The sequence below is a fragment of the Bos indicus genome, chromosome 18, assembly GCF_029378745.1.
Source record: "Bos indicus isolate NIAB-ARS_2022 breed Sahiwal x Tharparkar chromosome 18, NIAB-ARS_B.indTharparkar_mat_pri_1.0, whole genome shotgun sequence".
Classification (NCBI taxonomy): domain Eukaryota; kingdom Metazoa; phylum Chordata; class Mammalia; order Artiodactyla; family Bovidae; genus Bos; species Bos indicus.
In genome coordinates, this window is record NC_091777.1 from 16616607 (window position 1) to 16633458 (window position 16852).

A 16852-nucleotide genomic window follows, 5' to 3' on the forward strand; every position below is an offset into this window, starting at 1 on the left:
TAAAGAATTTACTATCATTTTTGTGGTTGACTCCCTCCTTTGTTTTTCAGAATTATTCACTGCCTAAAAACAGTACCTAAAAAGCTATGGTAGATGGGCTGTAATTTTTTTTAATATTATGCTTGGATAAATATGTATGAAACTCAGCCTGTTTTTATTTTATGTTTTTACTTTTTATTGGGGTATAGCTGATTAACAATGTTGTGATAAGTTTCAGGTGAACAGCAAAGGGACTCAGCCATACATAGACATGTATCCATTCTCCCCCAAACCCCCCTGCCATCCAGGCTACCACATAACAACCTGTTTTTATATAATCAGCATAGAACTGAAGATCAAAATGAAATGAGCATTTTCATAGTTTAATTGCAGTAAAAATAAACACCTACTGACTCATTTTAGGAGAAGTTGGATTCTTTTTTTTGATTTATTATTCAGTTAACTTTCACATGTCTGAGCATAACAGAAACTTTAAGATATGCTAATTGCTGGGTCAGAGAGTATGCTTGCTTTAAATTTGCATACATACTGCCAACTTGCACACCAAAGAGGTTATTCAGAATTAAATTTGAGGATCCTCCCCCCCACACTGCTCCTTCCCAGCATAGTCACCTCCAGGCCCTCAGAGAATCCATGCTACAGAGAGCCCCAGGTGTCACTGGGTCTCTCTGAGGTACATTAGAGCGGAAAACAGCAGAGAACATTGACTTAGTACCTTCTTCTCACCCACCCCTCCCAAACACACTAAATTGTCTTCCATGTATCTTTGTATTTTATCCAGAGTTACCATAAGGAACTAAAACATGAAAAGAGCTTCCATATTATACTATAACAGCAGTCAAAGACATTGCCCTTATGCTGGTCAGTGCCCCCTAAAAAATGCTCCATCTTAGAAACATCTTTCAGAATTTAGTGTTAGGAAACACTGTCTTCCCTCAAGGATCTAGTTTTCTTCCTGAGACTGCAAACTCATGATTTTAGAACAACTTTGCTGACTTAAAATTACAAACATTTCGCCTATTTAAAGTTTACCTTTCAGTTGTGTTTAGCATATCCACAGGCTTGTGCAACCATGCGTGCTAAGTCGCTTCAGTCACGTTCGATTCTTTGAGACCCCATGGACTGTAGCCCGCTATCTGCTGGAGAAGGGAAGGGCTACCCACTCCAGTATTTTGGGGCTTCTCTTGTGGCTCAGCTGGTAAAGAATCTACCTGCAATGTGGGAGACCTGGGTTCTATCCCGGGGTTGGGAAGATCCCCTGGAGAAGGGAAAGGCTACCCACTCCAGTATTCTGGCCTGGAGAATTCCATGGACTGTATAGTCCATGTGGTCGAAAAGAGCTGGACATGACTAAACGACTTTCACTTTCAAACTCCTCTGTTCCTGGGATTCCCCAGGCAAAAATACTGGAGTGGGTTGCCATTTCCTCCTCCAAGGGATCTTCCCAACCCAGAGATCGAACCCAAGTCTCTTATGTCTCCTGCACTGGCAGGCAGGTTCTTTACCATTAGAGCTAGCTGGGGCAGGAGAAGGGGTGCAACCATAACCACAATCAATTTTAGAATATTTTCATCACCCCTCACAAAAAAACCTATACCCTTTATCAGTCATTCCCCACATTACCTTTAATCACTTCATCCTTCCACCAGCATTAGACAGTCATTAGTCTACTTTATAGATTTGCCTATTCTGGACATTTTATATATACCTCAAATCATGTAATAAATAACCAAACTGATCACATGGATCACAGCCTTGTCTAACTGATTGAACTATGAGCCATGCAGTGGTGGGCCACCCAAGTTGGACAAGTCATGGTGAAGAGTTCTAACAAAACGTGATCCAGTGGAGAAGGGAATGGCAGACCACTTCAGCATTCTTACCTTGAGAACCCAATGAACAGTATGAAAAGGCTAAAAGATATGACACTGAAAGATGAACTCCCCAGGTCAGTGGTGGCCAATATGCTACTGGAGAAGAGTGAAGAAATGACTCCAGAAGGAATGAAGAGGCTGAGCCAAAGTGGAAACAGCGCACAGTTGTGGATGTGTCTGGTTGTGAAAGTAAAGTCTGATGCCACGTGAAGTGAAGTGAGATTCAGTCAGTCATGTCCATCTCTTTGTGACCCTATGGACTATATGATAATGCTGCTATAAACTTTCATGAACAAGTTATTGTTTGACATATGTTTTTATTTCCCTTCATTTCCTACCCTGATTCCTAGGGGTAGAATTACTGAGTCTTATAGTAACTCTATGTTTAATATTTGGAGCACTTCTAAACTATTTTGCAAAGTAGGTATACCAATTTGGCTTCCAACCAGCAGTGTATAAGGGTTCTAATTTCTCTGTGTCCTCCCCAACCCTTATTCTTGTTTTTTTTTTGGTGTTGTCCTAATGGATATGAGGTTTTATCTATCTCATTGTGGTGTTGATAAGCATTTCCCAAATGACTGATACTGTCAGAGCATCTTTTCATATGTTTACAGTAAATCTTCTTTGGAGAAATGTCTATTCAGATACTGTAGCCATTTTTAAATTAGGTTATTTGTCTTTTTATTGTTAAGTTGTAAGAGTTCTTTGTATGTTCAAGATACAGGTCACTTACAAATTATGTGGTTTTCAGATATTTTCTCCTATTCTTTGGGCTGTTGTTTTACTTTCTTGATGGTATTCTTTGAGACACAAAAGCTTACAATTTTGACAAAATCCAGTTTATCTCATTTTTTCTTTGTTACATATGTTTTGATGTAATTTTATCTAATACAAAGTTACAAAGATTTACTCTTATATTTTCTTCTAACAATTTTATACTTTTAGCTCTTACTTTTAACTTTTTAATCTAATTTGCCTTTATTTTTGTAGTTTGTGTAAAGAGATCCAGTTTCATTCTTTTGCTTTTGTATATTCCCTTTCCTAGTACTTTGTGTGGGGGAGAAAACTATTCTTTCCCTACTGAATTATTTTGGCTCCCTTATCAAAAATCGGTTGACTGTAATGGAAGGGTTTATTTCTGGACTCGTCTGTTCCACTGATCTCTTATCTTTATGGCAGTACCACATTGTTTTAATTACTGTAGCTTCTACCTTTCATTCTGGATGCCTTTTATTACTTTTTCTTGCCTTATTTCTGTGACTAGAACTTCCAGTATAAAGTTGAATAGAAGTGGCAAGTGCAGACATTATTGTCTTGATTCCTGATCTTTGGGGCAAAGCATTCTTTTACCATTGAGTAACAGTTAGAACTGGACATGGAACAACAGACTGGTTCCAAATAGGAAAAGGAGTACGTCAAGGCTGTATATTGTCACCCTCATTATTTAACTTATATGCAGAGTACATCATGAGAAATGTTGGGCTGGAAGAAGCACAAGCTGGAATCAAGATTGCCAGGAGAAATATCAATAACATCAGATATGCAGATGACACCACCCTTATGGCAGAAAGTGAAGAGGAACTAAAAAGCCTCTTGATGAAGGTGAAAGAGGAGAGTGAAAAAGTTGGCTTAAAACTCAACATTCAGAAAATGAAGATCATGGCATCTGGTCCCATCACTCCATGGGAAATAGATGGGGAAACAGTGGAAACAGTGTCAGACTTTATTTTTTTGGGCTCCAGAATCACTGCAGATGGTGACTGCGGCCATGAAATTAAAAGATGCTTACTCCTTGGAAGAAAAGTTATGAACAACCTAGATAGCATATTGAAAAGCAGAGACATTACTTTGCCGACAAAGGTCTGTCTAGTCAAGGCTATGGTTTTTCCTGTGGTCATGTATGGATATGAGAGTTGGACTGTGAAGAAAACTGAGCACAGAAGAATTGATGCTTTTGAACTGTGGTGTTGTAGAAGACTCTTGAGAGTCCCTTGGACTGCAAGGAGATCCAACCAGTCCATTCTGAAAGAGATCAGCCCTGGGATTTCTTTGGAAGGAATGATGCTAAAGCTGAAACTCCAGTACTTTGGCCACCTCGTGCGAAGAGTTGACTCATTGGAAAAGACTGATGTTGGGAGGGATTGGGGGCAGAAGGAGAAGGGGACGACAGAGGATGAGATGGCTGGATGGCATCACTGACTCGATGGACGTGAGTCTGAGTGAGCTCCGGGAATTGGTGATGGACAGGGAGGCCTGGCGTGCTGTGGTTCATGGGGTCGCAAAGAGTCGGACATGACTGAGCGACTGAACTGAACTGATGACATTAGTGATTGGATTTTTCATAGATGCCTTTTTATCAGATTGAGGAAGTTCCTGTCTATCCCTAGTTTGCTGAAAGCTTTTTACCCATAATGAAAGGATGTTGAATTTTGTCAAATGTTTTTTGTGTCTGCTGAGATTGTCATGTAGTTTTTTATCCTTTTTTCAGTTGATATGGGGAGTTGCAATAACTGATTTAGGGATGTTAAGCCATTCTTGCATTTATAGGATAAGTCCCATTTGGTCATGGTATGTAGTAATTTTTGTATGTTTGCTAGTGTTTTTATTGAGTAGTTTTGTGTCTGTATTCACAAGAGATTTTGATTTGTGATTTTCTTTCCTTGTGGTGTCTTTGATTTCTGTTTTAGGGTAATAATGGCCTCTTAGAATGAGTTGGAAAGTATCCCTCTACTGGTTTTTGTAAAATTTTGTGGGAGATTGGCTTTAATTCTTCTTTAGCTGTTTAATAGAATTCATTAGTGAAGCCACATGATCCTGGACATTTTTTTGTGTGAAAAGTTTCAGTCACTAGTTGTTAAACATCTGTTCATATTTTCTTTTCCTCCTTGAATCATTTTTTGTAGTGTATGTATTTCTAGGAATTTGCTCATGTTATCTTGGTTATCTAAATTGTTGGCATACATTTTTTGAGAATATTCTCTTGGAATTCTTAAAATCAGTAGTAATGTTCCTAGTTTCACTCCTGAGTAAGTAATTTAAGTCTTCTTTTTTTTTTCCCTTGGTTAGTCTATCTAAAGGTTTGTCAACTTTGGAGTTTTTCAAGAATCTATTTGGTTTCATTTATACTGTACTCCTCTTGCATGCTTTTGATTAATTAGCTCTTTTTCATCTTTTGTCTTAATGTGAAATATAACATTGATTTGAGAGTCTTCTGTTTTCCGGGAGTTGGTGATGGACAGGGAGGCCTGGCATGCTGTGATTCATGGGGTCGCAAAAAGTCAGACACGACTGAGCGACTGATCTGATCTGATCTGATACTATACTCCTCTTGCGTGCTTTTGATTACTTGGCTCTTTTTCATCTGTTGTCTTAATGTGAAATATAACATTGATTTGAGAGTCTTCTGTTTTAATATATACATTTACAGCTATCAATTCCCCTTTGAGCATTGCTTTACCTAAATCCCCTACAGTTTGGTATGTTGTGTCTTCTTTTTCAATCATCATCAGAAAGTATATTAGAAAGTATTTCCTACTTTCTCTTTTCCAACCCATTGGTTATTTAGGAATGTATTATTTAATTTTAGTTTGTGAACTTCTCAGACTTCTTTCTGGTATTGATTTCTAATTTCATTCTATTGTGGTTGAAGTATATACTTTGTATGATTTAAATCCTGTATATTTACTGAAGCTTATTTTATGGTCTGGTATGTGAAAGATGTTGCTTGCATATTGAGAAGGACATATATTTTGCTCTTGTTTAATGGAGTGTTCTATAAACACCTGTTAGGTCTAGTTGGTTTATAGTGTTGTATAGATACATTGTTGATCTAGTAATTTCCCTTCTTTTTTTTCAGCTGATGAATTAATTAGTCCTAAAGACATTGATCCTGTTCAGCGTTTTGTCCCTCTACAGAATCAACGAAATGTGAGCATGAGGTTTTCCAATCAGGTAAAGAGATTTTATTTTATGATTTAGAGTCATCCAGACAGTTAAAGCTTAATTAAAGCATAAATTTTATTCTAAATGGGTTTTTATTGTTCCTTGTGAGAGCAAGGCATTTCTCTGTTCTGGTTAGTTAAGATTTACTTGTGGTAAAGGTTATTTGTTAATGAGAAGGTATGAGTTGGATGTTTCCAACAAGATGTCTCACAGGTAAACATTTTCACCTTCACAGTGGTTGACTTTACAGTAGCAAATGTCTTTGAGAAGATTTATGTGTGGGTAGCACTGGGACAGATGAGATGGCACCGTTACATGAACGCCTGCCCCCCACCCCATGCTTGATGTCTATCTAGTGATGTGTCTCTGTGATAGGCCTAAGTGATGGACAGAGCTGATCTTAGTACTTGGTGACATGTCAGGGAAAGGAATAGTTAAAATTTTTTTTACATTTAGGAGCTATAGATTCAGACTGTGTTGTGTCAACAAAATAAGTGTTTGCAGGATCAGCAAGATTGATGTTGACTTGAGCATACCCTCAAGTATTAAATGATACCAGTAATGACGACTGTTAAAATGAAAATGTTGTGTGGATTGTTGAAACTGCCTGAGGAGAGAGGGAATGAACCTGAGTATGTGCCTGGGATTCCAAGCAGTTAAAATGTATTTAATAAGAATAGCATCATCGGTAACAGAAAATATGCTTACAAATTAGCATTATAAAATGCTCCTTTTACTTTAAATATATGTATAATACACAAACACACACACATAAATGCTTCTTTTAATGAGAGAAAGGGAAAGCCACCCAGCCTCATTAGTAGGTTCTTTCACACTGTTTCTCTGCTGCTTTTGCTGGTCCTCAACAAAACATCTAGTTACTATGAGTGGTTTATAGATGAAAAACTTTGGGGGAGACTTTTAAGTAAATGTTAAGATTTTCTCAGGAACATAAAAATGCCTGTGTTAATATGTGGTAGAGATTTTATGCTGATCTATTAGTTCCCATATAAGGAAGAGATTTGGCCTTTGTCCTTATTTAACACTTGTCTCACTGCAGTACAAGTGTACATTCTGGATGTATTTGAGACATGCAATTTTACCTGAAGAAATGGGAAAGTGGGAATGTATTTTACTTCATATTGCCTAGTGCTGTGACTCTGAGCCATTTTAAGACTGTTATGTTTCATTTACATAGCGTGTGTGACCCACTTCTAGGGTGATGAAATCTCAAGGCCTTTTTTAGAATATAAAGTGACCTGTTGGTCACAGATTTGAGGTATAGGGGCAGGAACCAGATTACATCAAAGCACACAGCTAACATAATGAATAGTTAAAACATTTACTTCATGCTTGCCACATATGATGAGGGCCGCGGGTTATGTATAATTTTTTACATACAATATACTTGCAATGCTCTTGCCCACTCAAAAAATCAGGGTACATGTGAGTGAGAGTGAATTTTATAGAGCATTTATTCTAAGTGTACTTATTATATGGAAATCATTTATGCCTCCCATGTGGAGCTACATCCTATCTAAGAGCCTTTTTCTAGGGCCAGGACAGAGGCTTCTCTCTTGCAGCCGAGTGGGGATTATTACATCTGTGCAGGGTTGTATGTTTCTGACAGGGAGATCATAGGAAGGGCTGGCAGCAGAAAATTGGTGGGAGGTGTCATTGCTCTACCCTACTGGGAGCTTGGTTGTGGTAGTATATAAAATAGTGAGGTGCCTTTGCCACTTTCTCAGCTGTGTAAGCAGTAGCCAAGACATAGCATGCTTATAGACATTGTTGGGACTAGCTGACTTGGCTTGGTGAAATATGAAGTCAGACATGGCTCTCTACTTGAAATGCTGGTGTCAGTGGCCTTTCAATCATGATTAACTAAGTCAGATCCTGGAATTAACTGATCTGTGGGAATTGATCCTGCCAAATGTCAGAAAAATATGTAGAGTAGTAAAGTTCAGACATTTCTCAGAAATAAGAGACATCTCCTGGCAACCCACTCCAGTATTCTTGCCTAGGAAATCCCATGGACAGAGGAGTCTGGTGGGCTACAGTCCATGGGATCACAAAAGAGTCAGAGTCAGACATGACTTAGCGACTGACAATCCAAATGGTTAAACAACAGGTGAATGGTTAAGAAATATTGTATATCCATACAACAAAATACTAATCAGAAACAAAAATTGTAAACTGTTGATTTAAGTAATATGGTTAAATCATCTCCTAGACACAAGAGTACCTACTGCATGATTACGTTTATGGGAAGTACTAGAACAAGCAACACTACACTTAGATATTAAAAGTCAGAACAGCGGTTATCTTGCAGTGGGGCAGGGGAGTGGCTGACTGAAAAGGAGTATAACGAACCTTTCTAGGGTGGTGGAAATACTCTAACCATTGATCTCTGGGTGGTGGTTATAGAGGTATATATATTTGTCAAAACGTACCCAATAATACACTTAACATTTATGCCTTTACTATATGTAAATTATATATCAATAAAAAGTCTGCTTAATTCTTTATATTAAATATCTGTTAATAAAATAGAAGTATTGCAAGGGCTTAAAATGCCTCTTCTCCAGAGTGTCCAAGAAGTATTCCACCTCATGAGAAGCAGAGATATAAAAAAAGCTAGAGTTTCTCCTGTACAGCTTTGAAGCCAGTGTTTTGATTCCATTTTAAATGATTAAATCTTATGTAGTTAAATTTCCCTTAAAGAGCCACCAAGAGATCATTCTCCATTTTTTGGTTTAAAAAATTAAATCTTGGGAAGTCTTATTAAAAAAAGAGAGACAGCTCGGACTTCAAAGGAAGCTGTGTTAGGGGTCCTCATGACCACTCTTTGCCCCAGTGATTCACTGGAAGGACTGTCAGGACTCAGAAGCTGTTACACTTACAGTTTTATTATTAGGTTGGTGAAAAAGTAATTGCAGTTTTGGACTGTGAATTTTAAATCATTACACCTGGGCTCAAACACATCTTTATTAATCAAAATAGGAACCATTATAATCAACACATTGTTGCCAATGAGAGATAGTTTGTTTATTCTTGTAGCATAAAAATCTGTGCTTTAGGATTCAACAAACTCCAAGAGTTCTACTTGCAAAATGTTGTTGAGATGCTTAAAGAAGTGGTCGTCAGTTGATGAAAGGTCAGGTGAATGTGGTGGATACGACAAAACTTCTTAGCCGAATTCATTCAAGTTTTGCAGCATTGGTTGGGCAATATGTGGTCAGGCATTGTAGTGGAGAAGAATTGGGCCCCTTCTGTTCACCAATACTGGCTGCAGGCTTTGCAGTTTTTGTGCATCTCATCAATTTGCTGAGCATACTTCTCAGATGTAATGGTTTCACTGGGATTCAGAAAGCTATAGTGGATCAAATGGGCAGCAGACCACCAGACAGTGACCATGACCTTCTTTGGGTGCAAGTTTGGCTTTGGGAAGTGCTTTGGAGCTTTGTCTCAGTCCAGTCATTGAGCTTGGAGAAGGCAATGGCACCCCACTCCAGTGCTCTTGCCTGGAAAATCCCATGGACAGAGGAGCCTGGTAGGCTGCAGTCTATGGGGTCGCAAAGAGTCGGAGATGACTGAGTGACTTCCCTTTCACGTTTCACTTTCATGCATAGGAGAAGGAAATGGCAACCCACTCCAGTTTTCTTGCCTGGAGAATCTGAGGGACGGGGGAGCCTGGCGGGCTGCCGTCTATGGGGTCACATAGAGTTGGACATGACTGAAGCGACTTAGCAGCAGCAGCAGTCATTGAGCTGGTTTTTGTCGGTTGTCATATAAAATCCGCTTTTCATTGCACATCACAAACTGATCGAAAAATGGTTCATTATTGTTGCACAGAATAAGAGAGGGCCACACTTCAACAATTTTTTTGATTTGATGTCAGGTCACGAGGCACCCCCACTTATTGAGCTTTTTACCTTTCCAGTTTGCTTCAAATGACAAATGACTGTAGAATGGCCAATGCTGGTCAACTTCTCCTGTAGTTATAAGAGGATCAGCTTCCATGATCCTCTCAATCTGTCATTGTGAACTTCTGATGGCTGGCCACTGTGTTCCTCATCTTCAAGGCTCTCATCACCTTTGCAAAACTTCTTGAACGTCCACTGTGCTGTACATAGCAGTTGCTGTGAGTTGTGTCCACTGGTTTACAACCCCTTTTGAATTTGAATGAGAAAATCACTTGAGTTTGCTTTTTGTCTAACATTATTTCCCTAGTCTAAAATAAATATAAAATAAGCTGAAAGTAATGTCATAAACAAAAAAAAGCAAGAAATGCATATTAAAATGATGTATAACATAACCACATTTATTTTACAATGTATTCCAATATCAACTGGCAAATTTCAACAATGAAAAACCACAATTACTGATAGCTTACTGTGAACGATGTTGATGTTGGATTCTTGATCTCCAAAGAAGAGGATTTAGCTTCAGGTCTGACATAGACATCAGAAGGGGGAGAGAGAGTGCCCCTCACTAGTCTTAGCAAGGGAACTATATACTTTTTCAATTGGTTATTAAGTATAAATCAAAAGAATGTCTCAAGGTTGTAAAGGTCTTACCATATCCACTCCCACAATAAAGATTTTAAGATAACAGGATTGGTCAGAAGGTTCTTAAGAGGGAGAAACATGTCCTTAAGCAGGATACATTGTTGTTATATAATCAATCATTGGTACAGAATTTAAGGAAAAACATACCTTTGAGCAAGATGAGTTGTTTTGTTGTGTAATCATTAACTCTGGGCTTAAAAAACAAAATGTTTTATGTGACTAAGAATGTAGAAAATGTGTGACAAGGAACGTAGAAAAAAAGAAGTCTGTCCTTTTCTCCTCCTAGAGGGCTCCGTACCCGTTCCTCCTCTTCCTTGGGGACCCCAGACTCCTTATCAACCTACCTGAGAATTAACTCTTCCATTACTTTTGCACCAACCTAATCAAAAAAAAAAGGATAGAATGGATAAAATTAGTGAAGATACACAAATCAAATCTGAGAAAACCAGGCACAAGCTTCCAAATGGTCTCTCCCAGTGGAATCATGTGAGACATAATTACCCAGGAAGGATGTGTGACAACATATGCAAAGTATTGCAAACCAGGAAATCTTGCTGAGGAAATCTTGTTGAGGAAATCTTGCTGAGACTTGAGTGTCCAGGGTTTTTATTTTAGGGGTCAGTCATATAAACGTGTAGCACCTGTATGATTGCCCTCAGTTATTTAAGCTCTCGTTACCCCTCAGAGAAGCAGCAGATGTTCTCTGTAAATCACATTATTGACATAAACTATCTAGATACACTGGTACAGTATGACCCAAGGCCTTTGGCATGCGGAAACACTCTTATCTGACAGAACCTTACAGGAAGCCAGAATACTCATCCTGAAAGCATGCCTTTCTTGGGAATTTTCAGGATTTAGACAACCCAGGCCTTCTGGACCAGCTTATTCCTTCACAGCAGGTTATGGCAGAAGGAAATTTTCCAGAATCCAGAGAGCAGGGAGTGTGTTAGAACTTTAGAAAGGTCCCTCCTTCAAGTATGCATGGGGCTATTGGCACATTATAAATCCAAAACATTGAGGACTGAATTGAGAGCTGTTGATTGTATTAACATTACTCTTAGCAAATTAATTTTAGGAAAAGGGGATTGCTTTTGTAGCTGGGATTAAAATCAAGGTTGGGAAACTGTGGTATCATTTGGGATGAACCTCCTCACTGCTCTCCCACTAGTCAGAAATCACTGTTTTCTCTTGATGTTACTTGAAGAATAAAATACCATTATATAAATAAGGGTTTTTTTTTGTTGTTCAACTGTCAAGTCATGTCCGACTCTTTGCGACCCCATGGAATGCAGCCTGTCAGGCTTTCCTGTCCCTCACCATCTCCTGGAATTTGTTCAAATTCATGTCCATTCAATCAGTGATGCCATCCAACCATCTTATCCTCCATTGCCCTCTTCTCCTCCTGCTTTCAATCTTTCCCAGCATCAGCATCTTTTCAGTGAGTTGGCTCTTCACATCTGGTGGCCAAAGTATTGGAGCTTCAGTATCAGTCCTTCCAATGAATCTTCAGGATTGATTTCCTTAGGATTGACTGGTTTCATCTTCTTGCTGTCCAAGGGACTCTCAAGAGTCTTCTCCAGCACCACAGTTCGACTATATGGACCTTTATCAGCAAAGTGGTGTCTTTGCTTTTTAATATGCTGTCTAGGTTTGTCATATCTTTTCTGCCAAGAAGCAACCACCTTTTAATTTCATGGCTTCAGTCACCATTTGCAGTGATTTTAGAACCCAAGAAGAGGAATTCTGTCACTGCTTCCACCTTTTTCTCTTCTGTTTGCCATGAAGTAATGGGTCTGGGTGCGATGATCTTAGTTTTTCTTTGAGTTTTAAGCCGGCTTTTTCACTCTCCTCTTTTACCCTCACCAAGAGGCTCTTTAGTTACTCTTCGTTTTCTGCCATCAAAGTGGTATCATCAGCATACCTGAGATTGTTGATATTTCTTCCAGCAATCTTAATTCCAGCTTTAGAGGAGTAGAAAGAAAAGTAGAAAGAAACGCTGGTTTAGAGGAACAGAAAGAAAAGCATTGTGAGCAGTAGCAGATATACTTAATAGTATTGTGAGATTTTGACCAAAAGAAAACAAAACAAGCAAACCTTTGCAGACTTACAATATAAGTTCCTAGAGATCAGAGACCATGTTTTATTCATTTCTGTAGCTTCAGGATCTGTCATAGTACCCTAACACCTGTTATATAGGAGGTTCTCAGTGTTGAACTTGAGTGTTTGTGTGTGCTTAAAGGTGTATGTGGGAGGAAGGTATGTCATGGGAAATAGTGGACTTATGCAAATATCTAAATCTATTTCTTTAATCGTGACGTCTTTCCTGCTGTCTAAACTTTAAGTTTTACCTACCTGGTGATCGTACTCCACAGATCTAGTAGCAAAACTCAGCGTTTCTGGGTGTATGCTTAAGTCCGACTCATTGAGTTATATGTTATATCTCAGTAAAGTAGTTTAAAAAAAAAAAGAAACCCAACATTTTTGATGCCAAATTTATCTTCTTTGTATTCATAGCCCCTGTCTTGGATAAGGACTGCCTTCTTGTACCGGTAGCTGTATTTTCAGGTGGTTATCACATTGGCTTTGCCTTCACAGAAGCATCTCCATTTGTTTCTTCATAATTATTCCCACTGCCACATATCACTCAGGCTTCATTACTACTCAATGGCATGGTTTTAATAATCTCTGTCTTTAATCACTCCTCCTGTTTATTCTCTGTGCTTGAGAACACAGGATCTTATAAAGTATGAGTTCATTTATCTCATTTCCTGAAAACCCTCCATGACACACTGTTGCCTACAGGGTAGAGTCTAAATTCCATATCCTCACATAGTCACTTCATCTCCTTGTTTTTCACTTACATCTTGCAATTTCTGCAAATGTCTCCCAACCATTCCTGTACTACAGTCTCAGCTGACTTGCTGATCTACTATTCACTCACTCCCAGGCCTCCATTCGTAGTACAACCTTCATCCTGAAACCCTGGCCTCTCACACAGAGTCCTTTAAAATCCAAGCCCAATACAGTCTCTTCCTTTGCCCACATGTGAAAGTTACATAGATGCATTGTGTAAAAAGTGAAATAATACAGAAGATATCCCAATGCAGTTGTGTTACGTTTGGGAGTATTAACCAGTTCGCAGTTTCCCCATTTCCAGAAAAGTCTTTTTTTAAAACAAAACCAGATCGATTTTCACCTCTGACTCTAAATATCTGAATAATGTAAATGTAACCCTTAGAGAAAGTCATGTGCTTATCTCAACTTCTACTGTTTCATTGTTCTTTCCTTTCTGAATGTCCCCGCCCTCTTCTGTAATTCTCTTTCTGTTTGCACAGCTTTCTATAGACATTATTTATGAGTAGGTATTTTAGCAAATTCCTTAGTTTTCCTTTGTCTGATAATGTCTATTTCCCTTTCATTTCTGAAGGATAATTTCATTATATGCAGGATTCCTGATTGACGGTTGTTTTCTTTAATTCAGTAAGAATTATTGTGTACTTCCTCTGGCCTCCATAGTTTCAGTTGAGAAGTGAAGTGAAGTTAAAGTTGCTCAGTCATGTCTGACTCTTTGCGACCTCCTGGACTAGTCCATGAAATTCTCCAGGCCAGAATACTGGAGTGGGTAGCCTTTCCCTTCTCCAGGGAATCTTCCCAACCCAGGGATCGAACTCAGGTCTTCTGCATTGCAGGTGAATTCTTTACCAGCTGAGCCACAAGGGAAGCTGTTGAGAAATCCCTTGCCAATTCAATTTTGTGTTCTTCTACATATAATATTCCATTTCTCTTGGACTAAGTCTACTTATGCCCCTGGGTGGAAGACCAGGAGATAACTAACTCAGCTGATGCAGTTATCATCCGCTCAGATGTATCAGCTCACTTGCTGGTTTCTAGGTGTGGATCAGGGGTTGGGTAGTCTTGTCATTGCTGTGAAGCTGCTTCTATAGGCTGCAAAACTCCATGCTGGTGTACTGGTTGTGGAGTGAGGGTTGGGGAGGTCCTTGGAGCTTTACCGCTGCTATCATGGATGAATTGGTCTGCCCACTAAAACCTGATTTGTGGAGTAGGGGTCATGACAATTCACTGGGGCTTCTTTGCTGATGCTGCAATTGTACTGACCCATCAAGTGCACTGGTTGTAAAGCAGAGGTTAGGTGGGCCCACCAGGGCTTTGATGCTACTGGTGAAGGCAGAATGGCCAACTGATAACCCTCAAGTAGAGGAGCCAGAGTTGGATCTTTCCACTTGGTCACTGTTATGGTTCTTGTTTCCCAGTCCTTTAGACAGGGAGAAGAGACTTTTGTGTTTATGTTTTGGGTCTATGCTTGTTGGTTATTTCAGGCTGCAGGCCTGTTCAGTGCTCAGCCCGGTATGTATTGGATCTTAGAAATCTCACCACATTGCCATCCTTCAGGTCCTGAGGTTGGGTTAGCCAGCCAAGTCCACTGCCTTCTTTTTAGCCCTCACAGTTCTTGACTCATTATCCATTAGATTATGTTCAGGGTAAATAATTAAAAGTTATATGAGTCTTGTTCCTTCTTGCCCCCTTTTTCATGGATAATTAATCTTCATAAGTCTTTCTGTGAATAAAAATTAGAGTTAAGATTTGTTCTGTTCCTTAGTCTTTTTCTGTAGAATAATTTTTTAAAAATATTTGCTATCATTTATTGAACAATTAAACATTTATTTTTTAATTATTTTATTTATTTATTTTTATTTTTGGCTGCACTGAGTCTTTGTTGCTACGCACAGGCTTTCTCTCATTGCAGCCAGTTGGCACTACTCTTCATTGCAGTTCACTGGCCTCTCATTGCAGAGGCTTGTGTTGTTGAGCACAGGCTCTAGGGCGCGAGGGCTCAGTGTTTGTGAATTGCAGGACCTAGAGCACAGGCTCAGTAGCTGTGACACACGGGCTTAATTCCTCCACAGTGTGTGGGATCTTCCAGAATCAGGGATCGAGCACATGTCCCTTGCATTGGCAATGTCCCTTCCATTGGCAGGCTGATTCGTTACCACTGAACCACCAGGGATGTCCTGTACATTTATTTTTAGTAGAAGCTTTATTGAGATAAAATTTACATTCTATGTAGTTCACTAATTTAAAGTGTACAAATCAATGGATTTTAGTATATTCATCACAACAAATTTTAGAATATTTTCATGACCCAGTCACTCTCCACAGTCACTCTCTACTTTCTTCAACCTTCCTGTCTCTCCCTATCCCAACCCTAGGCAACTGCAAATCTACTTTTTGTCTATATGGATTTTTCTATTCTGGGTATATCATATAAATGATTTCATATAATGTGTGGTATTTTGTGACTGGCTTTTTTCACTCCACACAATGTTTTCTAAGTTCATAGAAAACATTGTTAGAGCGTACATCTGTATTTCAGTCCTTTCTGTGGCCAAATAACATTTCATTGTGTGTATTTACTACCCTTTATTTATCCATTCATCTGGTGATGGACATTTGGGTTTTTCCCACTTTCTGACTACTGTAACTAATGCTGCCATGAAATTTGGTACACAAAGTTGTGTGTGACTTGTTTTCATTTTTCTTGGTTATAATGGAATTGCTGAGTTATTTGATAATTTTATGCTTAACATTTTGAGAACGGCAGGCTGTTTTTCAAAGTGATTGCACCATTTTGACCTTCTACTGGCAGTGTATGAGGGCTCCAATTTCTCTACATTCTTGTCACTACTTATTGTTATCTTTTTGATTATAGTCTTCTAGTGTGTAAAATGTGGTTTTGATTTGCATTTCCCTAGTTACTCTAGTTACTAAAGCCATTGAGCATCTTTTTGTGTGTTTTGGGAGGAATATGTATATGTATCTGTTTGGGCAAGTATCTCAAGATATTGTGGTCATGTTAAAATTGGGTTCTTTGTATTTTTATTATTGTTTTGTAATTTTTCTTTATGTGTTCTACATATGAGTTCCTTCTATTATTTGAAAATATTCCCTCCCATTTGGTGAACTACTATTCCAGTTTCTTGATGGTGTCATTTGAAGCACAGACAATTTCCACTTTGATAGTCTGATTTATCCGTTTTTTCTTTTTTGGTTGCTATGCTTTTGGTGTCATATCTAAGAAACCATTGTCTAATCCAGGGTCACAAAGACTTATGCCTGTGTTTTCTTCCAAGAATTCTATAGGTTTAGCTTTTATATTTACACCTCCGATTCATTTTGAGTTAATGGTAGGCATTCAACTCCATTCTTTGTATGCGGATATCCAGTTGTTAGAGCACCATTTGTTGAATTTCCTGACTGATCTTTATCTTTTTTATTATTGTGGTAAAATATGCATTGCATGATATTTACCAATTTAACCATTCATAAGTGTACAATTCAGTGGCATTAAATTTGCAATGTTGTATAACCATCACTGCTATCTATACCCAAAACTTTTTCATCATCTCCAACAAAAACTCTGTACCCTTTAAACAATGACTCTCT

General features: G+C 38.6%; 1 protein-coding gene across 3 annotated transcripts in view; it reads left to right on the forward strand.

Annotated features, from left to right (window-relative positions):
- The window catches only part of PHKB (phosphorylase kinase regulatory subunit beta), a 227599-nt gene that overhangs the window by 135008 nt on the left and 75739 nt on the right, over nt 1–16852 (forward strand). For all 3 annotated transcript variants that reach the window (XM_070771929.1, XM_070771927.1, XM_070771928.1), the window contains one exon: nt 5731–5825. In XM_070771929.1, the coding sequence (XP_070628030.1) occupies nt 5731–5825 (95 nt within the window). The remainder of the gene's footprint in view (nt 1–5730; nt 5826–16852) is intronic.